Raw genomic sequence first — 13,019 nt, 5'->3', positions numbered from 1 at the left:
GGAGATGGAGGGAACTGCCGGACCTAAGGGGAGAGGCGGAACGTGAGAAAATGACAGCTGGTGAGGCAGAAATTTGTATCTACAGCCAGGTCCCCGCTGGGAAGCCTTCGTGACAGCTGCCAAGAGCCAGGGGCTAAGAGACAGGAGTCCTCTCACTACTCTGGCAGTCTGAGCAAAGCACAGCTCCCCAGAAACTCAGCAAGGGCGTCCTCTGTCTGATGGACACTTGCCACCGGGAATAAGGAGCCAGGGACTCACTGGGTTTTGTGTGAATTTACAGAAGTTGTCAAAGTTGCTGTGAGAACATTATTTCTTAATTCAGTAACTTTATCTTGTATCTCAAAATTATACTCACTGTTCTCACCCCATTTTGTTCATTGTCACTAAAGGAAATCTGAAAAGTTGAATCATTGAAATATGCTACTTATTTGCAGAAAATTGATACTATTTCTCTACAGAGGCCCAATGACTAATAACCCCAAAGGAAAGGAGGCGGGGCTTGTCTGTTCGCACCCTCTCTTAGCCCTTGACATTGTTATTCAAAAGCCGTTCCTTGGGGTGGTCTGTAAACTGTTAACATCAGGTGGAGTGGATTTTTAGTTTCAATTTTTTAACTCTTAAATTTGATTTAATTTCAAACTTTAAAAAAATTACCAGGATAGCATAAACTACTCTCATCTAGTCTTTACCTCCCTGTGCTGTTTGGGGTTTTACTTCATTTGCTTCATTATCTACTCTCTTTCCGCAACCGGTTGAGAGTCTTTTCTTTCCATTTAAATTGTAACAAAGTTATTTTATATACAAATTATGGCATCATTTTGTTAAAATCTCAGAAGGTGTGTGTCTATCTTGCCGCTTCCTGCATGTAAATTGCTTACAATGCAGCCTCGTTCTGGGCACAGGTGGAATTCTGGTAAGGCAGGAAGGCCAGCCACCATGGGGGGTGGGGTGGGCTGCTGACCCTGAGGGGGTGCACCCCAGCAACTGGAGACGTTTCCTAGGTGACAGAATTTTACCACAGGACATTGGTGCCTGTCCAATTCTTTCATTCATCTAGTGGTTAAATAGACAGGCTTTGATCCTCTGGTGTGACCTTAGGGACAAATTGATTGCCACTCCCCCTTTTTTTTTTTTACCTCAGTTACTTCATCTGTAGAGTCAGTGTTACCCCCCCTCCTTGTGGGGGGCCCCTGTGACCATCAAAGGAGGTGCATGTAGGGAAGCACTTAGCAGTGTCCAGCACACCGACGGGTGCCCGGTAGGTATCAGCAGGTCTTCGTACAGAAGAGGAAATTGAGGTTCAGAGACTCAGCGGATTAGCCACAGTCCCGCAGAACAAAGTGAGGGGCTCCTGCCAGGTTGGCTCTTGGTTAAGCCACAGATAAAGGCGGGCAAGCATGGCGGGGACACATGGCACTGTGGGCGTGGTATGAATGGGCTAAGAAAGAAGAGGTGGCTTCTGCTCCTGCTGTCACACCGCAGAGTGAGCGGCCCCTCTGAGAGCCCCATGTAAGGAAGCCTGTGGGCTAGGCAGTGGGGGCCGACCCCCCATGTGCGGGGCTCTGGGCCGCGCAGGCCTGTACCTCGCTCACCTAGAACAGTGATGTTCGCAGCCTCCGAAGACACGTTGCGGGTCCCGATGATCCCCCTGCAGAAGTAGGAGCCTCCGTGTCTGTGCATGGCCTTCGGAATGTGGAATTTCTTGTTCTCGTAAGAAAACTGCTTGCCTCTGCCATCCTGGAAATACTGGACCTTCCGCACTGTAACGTTCTTCCAGCTGTGGCACCGCAGCCGGATGGGCTCCCCCTCCTGGAACACCCACTGAGGGGCCTGGAGCAGCAGCCAGGCTGAAGGACACAAAGGGACCGCAGACCCGGAAGGCCTGCTGATCAGCACAAAGCCTTGCGAAGGGGACACTCGCCGCCAGAGCCCACATGGTGGAGAGCTGACTGGGCCCTGCACGAGGGCTCAAGCGACAACAAGACCTTTTGTCTAATGGGGAAGAGGAACAGGCACACACGATCAGAACCTAGGTTAGAGCGCAAGGCTAAGCGATGCGGTCAGTGAGAAGCCGGCTGCAGGGTTGAGTGCCACATGTGGATGTGCTCCACTCCCCCACGCGAGGAGAGGCAGACCGGAAGGGATATGGAAAAGACTCCCGCAGCCAGTGAGGAATGAGGTCACTGGGCGGCCTCAGGAGTGAGCAAGTTCACTGTCAAAGCCAAGGAGGAGAAAGATAGGCAGCTGGTCAGTCCCTGGATGGCTGGTGCTTTCTGAAGGGCCACAGGGCCTCTGCCAGGCCGTCCTCATCACTGAGCATAGCTGTCACAAAAGAAAGTTCTTATAGCATCAGGGCACCTTCTCACAACTCTGTCGCCCAGTCACCAGGCTCCGCAGAGAGAGAACATGGAGTCCAGGTCGGGAGGCGGACCCAAGTCATTTCAAATGATACTGCAGACAAATTTCAGAGTGAGACGAAAAACGTTCATGGGACAATGTGAGGTTAAAGAGATAGAATGCAGAAAAACAAACAAACGGAAAACAGTATATACGCATAGGATATAAAAAAGAAAGTACAGGCACTTAAATATTAACGGTTTTCTCGGGGCGGGGGAGACTGAAGGTCATTTAAATTTTCTCCCCGTTACTTTTGAAATGGAATCCGAATGATTTTTATAAGAAAACAAAACAATGACATTTACTATTATTAAAAAAAAAATCCGCTACCTTATGCTAAACAAAAATGGTAGAACACGAAGAAAATTCTCTACCAGGAAGACGTGCCAAACAGAAGGCAACCTTCGTTACTTATTAAGAGATACCGTTTATCAACAAAAGCCGTGCGCCTTATGACCGCCGGCTGCCTCAGCAGAGAGATGAGCCGTCACCAGCATGCCTGTGGGGCTGTAAAAGTACATAGTGTATTTATATGGTCTGCTGGCCTTCGGGGGACACTCTTGTCCTGGTCCGTCCTGCCATAGACGGTAAATGTCTGCCTGTACGTTTGTTCCATGAATATTTTATTGGGTGCATACCAGGTGCTGCGCAGGCTGCGGACACCAGATGACTAAGGCACACAACCCCAACCTCAGAGAGTCTGTAGCTGAGACTCAGAAATAATCGCAGTGCAGCGTGGTAAGTGCTGCACCGGCTGTGATCAGAGGACCGCAGGGCCAGAGAGGACGAGACCGAGACACTGCGCAAGCGCAAACGGCGTGAGGCAGGAGTGCGCCGGGGGAGGCGGCGAGCGGGGCGGTCTGCGCAAGCTCGGGAGTTTGCCCGCGACCACGCGGTCCTCATTCACCGACTGAGCTGCTGAGCCAGTTTCTGGAGCCACGTTCCAGGCCCGCTAGGAATTCCTAGGTTTGATTTTGCTAGTGCTTCCTGTTGGTAATTCCCAATTTTATTTGGTTTTAGGTGGCATCTCTCACCAACTCGATAATAGACATTGCTCCTTGGAGCTTTGTAGCTTGAGGACCATGTCAGCTAGTGGCATGGTCACAGGCAAAAGGGCCCTGGGGGCTGGTTGCAGGGGCCCGAGTTCCCGGAGCTCTGTTGCGGGTCCTTCTGCGTCAGGCCCCGCCCCTCCCCTTGTCCCGCCCGTGTCTGCCGTACCCGTGGGCCCCGTGGAGTAGCGTCAGGTTTGCGAGGTGGCACCGCAGGTACCCTGACTCTAGTTTGTGCCTCCAGGGACATTAGGAAAGACTCCCCTCGCCCCATCACCACCACCTCCAAAACACTCCGCTGCCTGCCTCTGATGCCTGGGATCTCATTAGCCACACACAAAGGCTTTCATTCCGTGATCGTGTGCGGGCCGAACGTGTCTATGTCTCTGTTAGGAGAGAGATCATGTTGCTAAATTTCTGTGGAGGTGTGAGCCGGAGTGTGGCCTCCATGGCAGAGAGCGATAGATGTGACGCCAGGTCCGTAGGGTCCGCGTGGGGGCAGCTTAGGGCTCCGTGTGTCTGGCGGTGAGAAGGAGGCCGGGGCGCTGAGACAGGCTCGTTAGTTTGCGCAGTAACTGGCCCCGAGCCTCAGCATCACGCCCTGACCTACGCCCTGTCTGTGTCGGCCATGCTCTGCGTGAGCGCCATTCCTGGAATTGGGCCGCCGGCCTCTGTGCCGGCCTCTGACGCTGCCTGCGGCCAGATGGTGGCGTGGACAATGGCTCTGACACTGCGGTGACCACAGACCCCCTCAGCCTAGTGCTCGCCCCCTCGGCTTCGTCTCTGGCTCTCCCCGAGTCTTTCTGGGCCTCCCGTGACAGTGACTTCCCTCAGTGTCGGGGACGCCCCTCTTCTCCTTCACCTACTCACCAGCGTGCACTTGGAGCTGCACAGGGTCGCTGAGCGTGGACAGGCCGGTCTGGCACCTGTACTCTCCACTGTCCTCGACTTCGGCGGATGCGATGACGTAGCTGGAGGTCTGATTGGAGAGGCTGCTTCCATTGCGAAACCACTGTGTGGAATTGTCCCCATGGGGGTAGGCCCCCTGGCACATGAGGGTCACACTGTCATGCCTGAGCACCCTGTCCCATTGAGGATGCAAGGACACCACGGCCTTTGGGCGATCTTCTGAGGAGACAAGAGGGTGTGGGTGAGCGCAGAGAGATGAGCAGGGAGGCTCAGAGCCGGGGCAGTCACTGCGAAGTCACAGTGTGACTTGGTCTGAGAGCATGTGACTTGGTCTGAGAGCATCTTAGCTTGGGGGACAATTGACCGGAGAAGCATGGGGCCAAGCCCTACTGTGTCAGGGACGTGCCCCCGGCAGCCACGACCAGCACTCCCCCCAGCGGACATTTGCCGCAGCCTGTGGCCGCCGTGCCCTCCGGCACCTCGCTCCAGGACCCCGAAGCCAACTCACCGGGTTGCGGGCTGGCCAACACTGCAAGACAAAGAGAGAGACGGGTGCTGAGCAGAAGCGCAGATGACGGTGACCAGAGTGTAGACTGAGCCCCTCCTCCACCCCGACCGCCCTGGGCACCCACGTCCTGGGACCTGGGACGCACAGAGGGGACAGCTCTGCCAGTGCAGCCCTCTGGGCCCCGTGTCTGTGCCTCCTGTCCCCCGTCCGCCCAGTTCCTGCTTCCAACCACGTCCTATGCTCCTTGGTCCTCGTTTGACCTCCCGAACTAAGGACAGGAGTTAAATTCCCTGAATAAAACCCTAGAAATAATCTGAGCCCGAGTCCCAAGAAGGGTGACGGGGGAAGTCTCAGAGGGGAATCCTGGGAAGTCACAGTGCAAGAGACAGACCTTAGGGACTGTGAAGTCCGTATCCTTCAGCGTACAGAGAGGGACACTGAGGCGGGGGAGTGAAGTGACCGAGACGCCACAGTCCTCCTTTACCTCCCGATCACGCCCACCTCAGAGCCAGCTTTCTCCTGGTCTCCATGCCCCAGACGGCTGGTCCTAGAGGTGTGATAAGGGTCCCAGCCCTTGCTAGGGGCCCATCTCTGGTCTGAAAGGGTCTGTGCTGAGCCCAGGGCCTCCAGGGCTGCTCCCTTGCGATGACTTACCTAGTAGCAGCAGGGCTGCGAGTGACAGCAGCTGCCACATGCTGTCTGCGAGAGTGGACAAGTCCCCACAGATGTCCAGAGCCCTGCAGTGATCTAGGCAAACTGAAAGGGGCCGCGAACAGCCTTCCCCTACACTCGCGCCCAGAGCTCGCCAAGTTCCTTTTCTGGGAGCGTCACCAATTCCTGAATCTTAATTAGAAGAGAGGCCTGATGGGCGGGGGGAGGGAGAAGGGCGAGGCGGGAGCTGGGGGTGCATCTGAGCATCTCCTGACAGAATCGGTATTCCCACCTTGTGGGTTTGGGTCCACCCCGCGACTGGAAGAGGACGGCCTGGCCCTGGGGTGACTCGGGAGGGAGGGCGTGCCCGGGGGTCCCCTGCTGCACCCCCCGCCCCGCGTCCGTGCAGCCCGGCCCGGCCCGTCCGCGCACAGAGAGCCCGCAGTCACACCCTCACACCGCCGTCGTCAGTGCCCCCCACTCCAGTGTCATCTCCACCAACGTTTTCTCTCAGAGTTCAAATTGCACAAGCCCCTTGGGTCTGAAATCCACGGGAGCCTCTAACTTCTTAGTGCGGGTTTGGTCACGAGATTCGCATCCTCTGTTAAAAGGAACCCAGGCAGCGGGGAGCAATGGGCCCTGGGGAAGGTCGAAAGGGACGCAGAAAAGGTGGCGGGGTGGGGACCTGGGGGTGGAGAGGTCCAGACAAAAGACGAGATCTAGGAGGCAGCAGCACGGTGGACGTTTTAAACTTTCGCTAAAAGCTTTGGGCCCCTCGCAAGGAAAACCGCGAATGTACACGCCCCTTCCCTATATTTTGAGAAGGTCCCGGCGATGCCACCCAGAGGTCCTGGGTGAGTGAAGCGTGCGAGACCCCTCTGGGTCTAAGAGTCTTGAGCGAGAAAAAGGGGAACAGCGAGGGACAGGAAGGGGACGAGAGGGCAGAGCGCCGATGACAGAAACTTGGTGACAGAAACTTGGCACAGAGCAGCAACACAGCCCGTACCAGGAAAGAATCGCTGACTGCGCAGGGCGGGGGGGCAGCCGCGGAGAGAACAGGGAAGCCCAGGGCCGTGCGCCCAGGGAGAAGCCACCCTGCCGCGCTGTGGGAAAGCTCAGCGAGGCGGTCCAGGCACCAGCCATCTTTGCCAGAGCACTTTCGCGGCCGGGGTTGGGGACAGGAGCTTGACGACTTTTGGTTGAAGGCCACACAGAAATACAACAGCATTTTAACGCATTGTATTCAAATGTGTTCGGAGGCGCGGCGAGCCTTCGCCCTGGCCGCCCGGAACCTCCTTCCCCCGCCGGAAGCTTTGCTCCGTTCCTCCGTTTGGGACATGTTTCTTTACCCCCCCATTTTGGCTGCCTCCCTGTTTTTGTCCCTGTGTGTGAAGTAGAGCTGCCACGTCTCCTGGTCTCAGTAGAGCGGCTCTATGTAGTAGGTGTCCTGTGGGGCTCGGTGGCACAGACTCCCTGGGCACATGAGCCAGGTGCTTCGGGTGTGGCCCTGTGTGGGTCGTGTGTGCTCCTGTTGTCACTGAGTCTTGGCTGCTGTTTGCACATCGATGGGAGATGTCAACCCTCAGGTGGACTGGTCGTGAGGACCGGCGTGACCACAGCGCGGGAGCAGTTGTGCAGGGGCTGACCCTACAGAGCAGGATTCACTTTAGGGAGCCTCTGGTGACTGTCCAGTCTGCCCTGTGGCTGTGTAGTTTGTGGAGGTGGTTAGGTGGTGCTCTGGTGTGCTCAGAAGCTGGCTACCAGGTGTGTGCATCCTGGGGCCTCTTGGGATGAACTGTTTTAGGTCAAGGCCGGCTGCTGCCTGTGCCCTGCCTGGGGCCACTTGGTATAAGCTACAGAGTGATCTGCAGAGAGTTGCCACTTGTGCTGGGTTTGGAGGCACCTGGGAGAGGCCAAGCCACAAACCGACACCGGCTGCCGCTAGCGCTGGGCTCGCGGCTGCTCATCGAGGGGTATGGAGCACCCTGAGGCCAGATACTTCTTGTTTGGGGTTTGCGGGCCTCTGAGAGATTTTAGGAAGGCCTGCGTCATGAGCCAAGACGGGTCGTTTGCGTGGGGAAGCCATGGAAGTGGCTTGGGCGGCCGCATGTCGGGAGGGGTAGGATCTCAGGGAATCACCTGGGAGGGGCCAACGGCGTCAGGCAGGTTTGTGGATACTCAATGTGGCACTGCCTGTGCACACATTCTGGGCGTGGTGAGTGCCCAACAAAGGGACAGTGGCTTCTGCCAGCACTTCTGCTCAGGAGAAAGCTGCCCCTCCATCCCTCTCCCTGAAGCCAGACAACTCAGTCCCCCTCTGTGTGTCCCTGGTGCCTTTCCAGCTGAAGCCACAGCGCAGGAGCTCAGAGCGAGCGAGTCTGTCAGTGGTAGGTCGGCGCACAGGCCTTTCAAGAGGAAAGTCTGTGACTCGCGCTGCCCTCCGTGTCACTCAGCCACCATCCGTGCTGGTTTTCACAGCTAGAGGTGGTGGGGACTTCCCGTCCCTGCACTGGGGCCCTGGGCCGGGGAGCCAGGTGTGGAGACAGGACCTCTCACTCCTCCGGGGGTACTTCTGCCGCCAAGACATCCCTCCTGATTTTTAATGGCCACACGTAGGGGACCAGCCTGTCCTGTGTCTCTGCCTTCCTTCCAGTCTTTACATGGCTTCTTCTGTGTGTCCGTAGTTGTCGGACTCTGTTCAGCTAGACTTAAGGTGGTTCTCAACGATGGCTGTTCTCTAGTTTGGTTGTAATTTCGACGCCGCGAGAGGGGGCGAGCACAGCGTTTACCGACTCCGACATCTTGACGGGAAGCCAATCCCAATATTTTTGAGAAATGTGTGGAAAGGAAGAGCCAATGTTACTCCTTTGACTTTCTTGTACCCTGAGACGGCATGTTTGCTCAGACCCCTCTGGCTGAACCATCTGTCTTGATGAATGTCAGCTGGAGGAGAAACCCTCCCTCGCTTCTTTTTTCGAGAACCATCACTGGTCCACAAAGCAATGATCAGCTAAGGCCCATGGAGAGGCACAAAGAAATTTCATCGCCTTCTAAGGAAATAGTCTACTTGTTCATTTTAATAATAAAATATGATAACCTCTAAACTGTAAACGCAGCACACATCAAAATCATTTAATAGAAACATTCACCATGACATGTCTAGTCAAGTGAGGAAAAGAACTAGAAATGGAAACTGCCAGAAAAAAAGAAAAGGGAGGGAAAGGCTGAGAGTGGCACATCGGGACATTGAACGGGGGCCGGAGGTGGAGAAGAACCACATGGGGGGAACCGAGAAAGACGAAGATGCTGGGAAAGTAAAACAGAGCAAGGAAGGTGCCCAGACCAGCGGGGCCGGGTCTCACGCGCAGACGGAAGTGCGCGGAGTGCAGCGCACACCCAGAGGCCCAGGGACAGACACACCAGAGACATGCGAAGCAGTCATGGGAAAGACGAGAGAGCCACTCCCCAAACAGGAAGAAGGGCAGTTTACCACATGGTCAAGAAAACCACAGGGACTCGGCATCGATTTTGTGTGTGGCCTTAAGCCACAGCCTCTGGCTGTGGTCATTAGGGTTACGTAGCCCGTCGACATACAAGAGCTTCCCGGAAATTTGATTCTATCTGCTGGTGTGACTTGCGAACGCCCCACCTTGTTATCTCACGCCAGGACGCATGTAGACACCTCCGAACTCGTAAACACTTAAAGTTTCCGAAGAAGAGTGTCGGTGCTGTGTCATGAGAAAATTGTTGGCCGGGGAGGAAGGAGGCTCAGGGTTCGGTTTCCCCCCGATGGGTGCTGGCCGCCAGCCGCTGCTCATCCCCCAAGCTGTTTCCTCATCTGTAAGGGGGGTGACGGGCCACGTGGCGCCGACTCTTTCCATCTCAAGTGTTCTGTAGCTCCGAGTGCTGGCCTCTGGTGGAAACTTCTAGACGTTGCACGATGCAGTGGCCGTTGGCCACTGCAAACTTTCAGAGCCCAGGGAATTTTCTAGCAGAGCTAGCAAATGAGTGGTTCTGAGATTCGAAGTTAAGTATAAAAACCGAACTGGCGCTTTCACTCACGTGCAAGCTGGTCAGAACCCACCGGGAAGATCGAGCGTGGCCCCGAAGAGACGCACGAGTGCTGAGAAGGGCAGGGGCCGTTCGGGACTGGGTTTCCGTCCGCGCCGTCCCTTTGGAGACAGGGGCGGTGGGGAGACACCGCCAAGGTCTGCGCAGAGTCCAGAACTGCAACTGGAGGCTCGGTCCTCGTCCCCCTCACCGACTTTTGTTGTTAGTGTTGTTGTCGCTTAAACAATTTTTGTTTGAAAATACAGACGCCATCTATAATATATCCCTGCTGTTAAGAAAGTGAAGCATTTGGCAGTAAAGGCGAGCGTGACATTGCACGACTTCTCCCCCCACCCCCATCTTCACACCCCTCCTCAGGGATAGCCACCGAGAAGTGTGCCGTGTCCTTCGAGAACCTTCCCCACACGCCCACATTCACGTAAACACATACCTACCTGTGCATATGTGTATTTTGTTCTTTTTTGTTGTTATTGTTCCCATATTACATGATTTTTCTGCAACTTGATTTCTTAAAAATCACTCCACATATGCAGAGGCACACAAACACACAGACCGCTCAACGTTTTTCAGTTTTTATTTTAATCGGAGAAAATACTTAACTGCTAAAAATATTTTTGAGGACTATGTGGAAAGGAAGAGCCAGTGTAACTTTTTTGACTTCCTCGAACCCCCAGAAGACTCAGGTCACCGTCCGCACCGAAGAGGAGCCTTCTCCCGTGCAGAGGGCGCCCGGCCACAGACACTGCTCCCCCTTCATTGCTAACGGAACGCCGCCCTGTTCCCTTACGGTGGTCGTGAGCTTTAGAGAGGGCTGGGCATTTCCCAGCCCAGGAGGTAAATTTCGGTCAAAGTCAGCCGTTCTCAAATTTGAGCTGTGCCAGAATCAACCAGAAGGCTTGTTGAATGCAGCTGGTGGGTGGGCCTCACAGAGTTTCTGATTCCGGTGGGGCTGGAGAGTCTGCAAATGTCCAGGTGATGCTGGTGCTGCTGGTCTAGGACCACACCTGAGAGCCAGTTCTCTTGCGTGATCGACTTAGGACAGAACACGTGACACAGTTTTGGACGATGAATCTTCAGGGGCACATGAAATAATGAGTTCTCTGCCAGTTTGGGGGCACGGTGATGGGTACGGCTGTGATGCTGGGAGCAGCCGCATCTTGCTTCTATGAGGGAAGCGGCTGACATACCGACGATGGCAAAGCAAAGGGAGGGAAGGCCTGGGCTCCCGGCGGCATTATGGAGCTATTGATTAACCAACCCCAGGACCGCCCTCTCTTCAGACAGCTTGACATGTGAGATCGATAAACTATTTCTTCTTGTTTAAGCCAAGAAGGGTGGAATTTTCTGGCGCTTGCTGCAGAAAGGCACCTAACTGATACGCACCCCTCTCTCAGAGCCCGGGGGGACTCCAGCTGCCGTGGCTGCGGAACGATTTACCTAAAGCCAGATGTTGGATGTTTTCAGGTTCGTTTTCATTTCCATTATTTTCAATGGCACTGCAAAGGGAAACAGTATTTTTTAAAAAATGTATTTTGGCATATTTCCAAAGGCCATTTTCCCAGAAGTGAAATTACAATGTCATAGGTATGTACATTTCTAAGCTTTTGCTAGTATTTTCACATTTCTTTCCAAAAGAATTGTTTGGCTTTACACTCCATTCAGACGGTTATGAGAATCCATTTAATGGCATTTTCTTTGTTAATCTTAGGTAGAACGCAGTAGCTGAGAAGTGGGGTCTCCCATTCTATTTGCATTTCTTTGATTATTAGTGTGTCAGGTCATTTCTCAGGTATTTATTTACTAGTTGCGTTTCCTCTTTCCTATTTCTGTTAGGTGAAAAGCACAGTGTCTGCACACTTAGACGGTTAATGTTTGCTTAAACAAATGTTTTCGCGTGTCCTTGTGGATTTCCTGGCCCTTGCCTACTATCAGGACTCTACGCTTTCCTCATTAATTCCTTGTATAATGAAAATATGTCTTTTGGGGGAGGGTGTAATTTTTTTAAAGCTTTTTTTTTCTAGTTTGCAGTTGGTAGTTTATTTTGCTCTGAATTTTGTTTTGTATTATTCAGAAATTTAAAAGTTTTATGAGGATTTTTTCCCCCCTAACCTTAGAAATCTTTCTTCCTTCAGAGGACTTAACGAATACTGAGTTCCGTTACGTTCCAGGGTTTCTACAGCCGGATTCTGGCGGCCCGCTCTGTGGTTCTCCCGAAGTGTGTTTGCATGCCCTGGGAGGGGTGGGCTGCCTAACAGCTTGCCTTATAAGAGGAGCTTATCAACACCTCCAAGTCCCTGCCTCTTGGCTCCCTACTTTAAAAAACAAACAAACAAACAAACAAACAAAAAACTGTGGTAAAACCACATGGCATGTAATTTATCATCTTGACCATTTATAAGCGTACAGTTTGTGGCACTGCCTAGTCACATTGCCATGCGGCAGACCCCGAGAAGCTCTTCATGTTGCAAAACCGAAACTGTGCCCCTAAACACAAAGTCCCCTTCTCCCGTCTGGCAGCCACCTTTGTAGGTTCTGTCTCTATGGCTTCGACTACTTTGGATACTTCCTGTGAGTGGAATCACAGTATTCGTCCTCTGTGACAGGCTTATTCTGCTTAGGATAAGTCCTCGAGGTGCGTCCATGTGTAGCGTGTGGGAGGATGGCCCTCTTTTTTAACGCCGCATGGTATTGCAGTGCAGGCATAAGTCACATTTTCTTCATTCGTCTGTTGGTGGACGTTTGGGGCGTTTCCACATCTTGGCTGCTGTGATGCTGCTGCATGGGCGTGAGTTTAGCTGTCTCTTTGAAATTCTGCACTGAATTCTTTTGCTAAGGCGACAGTGGTGGGGTCGAAATATTTAGCAAGGGAAACTGGCCAGGTTGGATGCGGCGTATGACAGGGAGGCAGCCGTGGGGGACCCAGCCCTCTGGCTCAGGAACCCGAGGCGGCCAGTGTGAAGTTAGCTGGGAGACGCGACAAGCTCAGGTCCGGCCGTTCTGAGTGTGAGCGGCCCATGGGACCGGCCAGTGCAGCGATCAGGGCCAGCTGGACCTCTGGAGAGAGCGGTCTGGGCTAGAACTGGAGACGCCGCCCGCAGCTGACTTGTGCTTCAGAAAACCAGCGGGGAAGCCCCAGCCGTGGGGCCCGTTTGCTGAGGCCTTCGGCCCGCACTACTGCCAGGGTCAGGAACACCATCTGGAATCCCTTAGAACCGCATTCGTAACTCCCCGAAAGTCCGCCTCCCCAGAAAGAAGCGGCTTCCGGCAGCTCGCGGCACGTGAGCCTGAGGACCGGGCTCCCGCCTCCTGAAGCGCACCTGTGGGTGCGGGGAGCCCCACGTGGTGCCCGGTGCAGGGGCGCAGCAGGCGGAGTTGCAGAGCCGGGAGCCTGGGATCTAAGGCGAGGGTTCTCCGCAGCTTGAATCCCACCCGCC

At 54.2% G+C, this 13,019-nt stretch overlaps 1 protein-coding gene across 1 annotated transcript in view; it reads right to left on the bottom strand.

Moving 5' to 3' along the window:
• Positions 1-5,651, bottom strand: part of LOC102893884 (low affinity immunoglobulin gamma Fc region receptor III-B) — a 5,998-nt gene extending 347 nt beyond the window's left edge. Inside the window, exons 1-5 of the mRNA XM_006907846.1 lie at positions 5,518-5,651; positions 4,864-4,884; positions 4,317-4,574; positions 1,593-1,847; positions 1-23 (exon numbers count right to left, since the gene is read on the bottom strand). The exon at positions 1-23 is cut by the window's left edge and continues 347 nt beyond it. Coding sequence (XP_006907908.1) covers positions 1-23; positions 1,593-1,847; positions 4,317-4,574; positions 4,864-4,884; positions 5,518-5,557 — 597 coding nt within the window. The 5' untranslated portion in view covers positions 5,558-5,651. The remainder of the gene's footprint in view (positions 24-1,592; positions 1,848-4,316; positions 4,575-4,863; positions 4,885-5,517) is intronic.
• Between the last annotated feature and the right edge of the window lie 7,368 nt (positions 5,652-13,019).

This window comes from Pteropus alecto, unplaced genomic scaffold, assembly GCF_000325575.1.
Source record: "Pteropus alecto unplaced genomic scaffold, ASM32557v1 scaffold101, whole genome shotgun sequence".
Lineage (NCBI taxonomy): Eukaryota > Metazoa > Chordata > Mammalia > Chiroptera > Pteropodidae > Pteropus > Pteropus alecto.
This window is presented reverse-complemented; position numbering and strand designations above follow the sequence as displayed.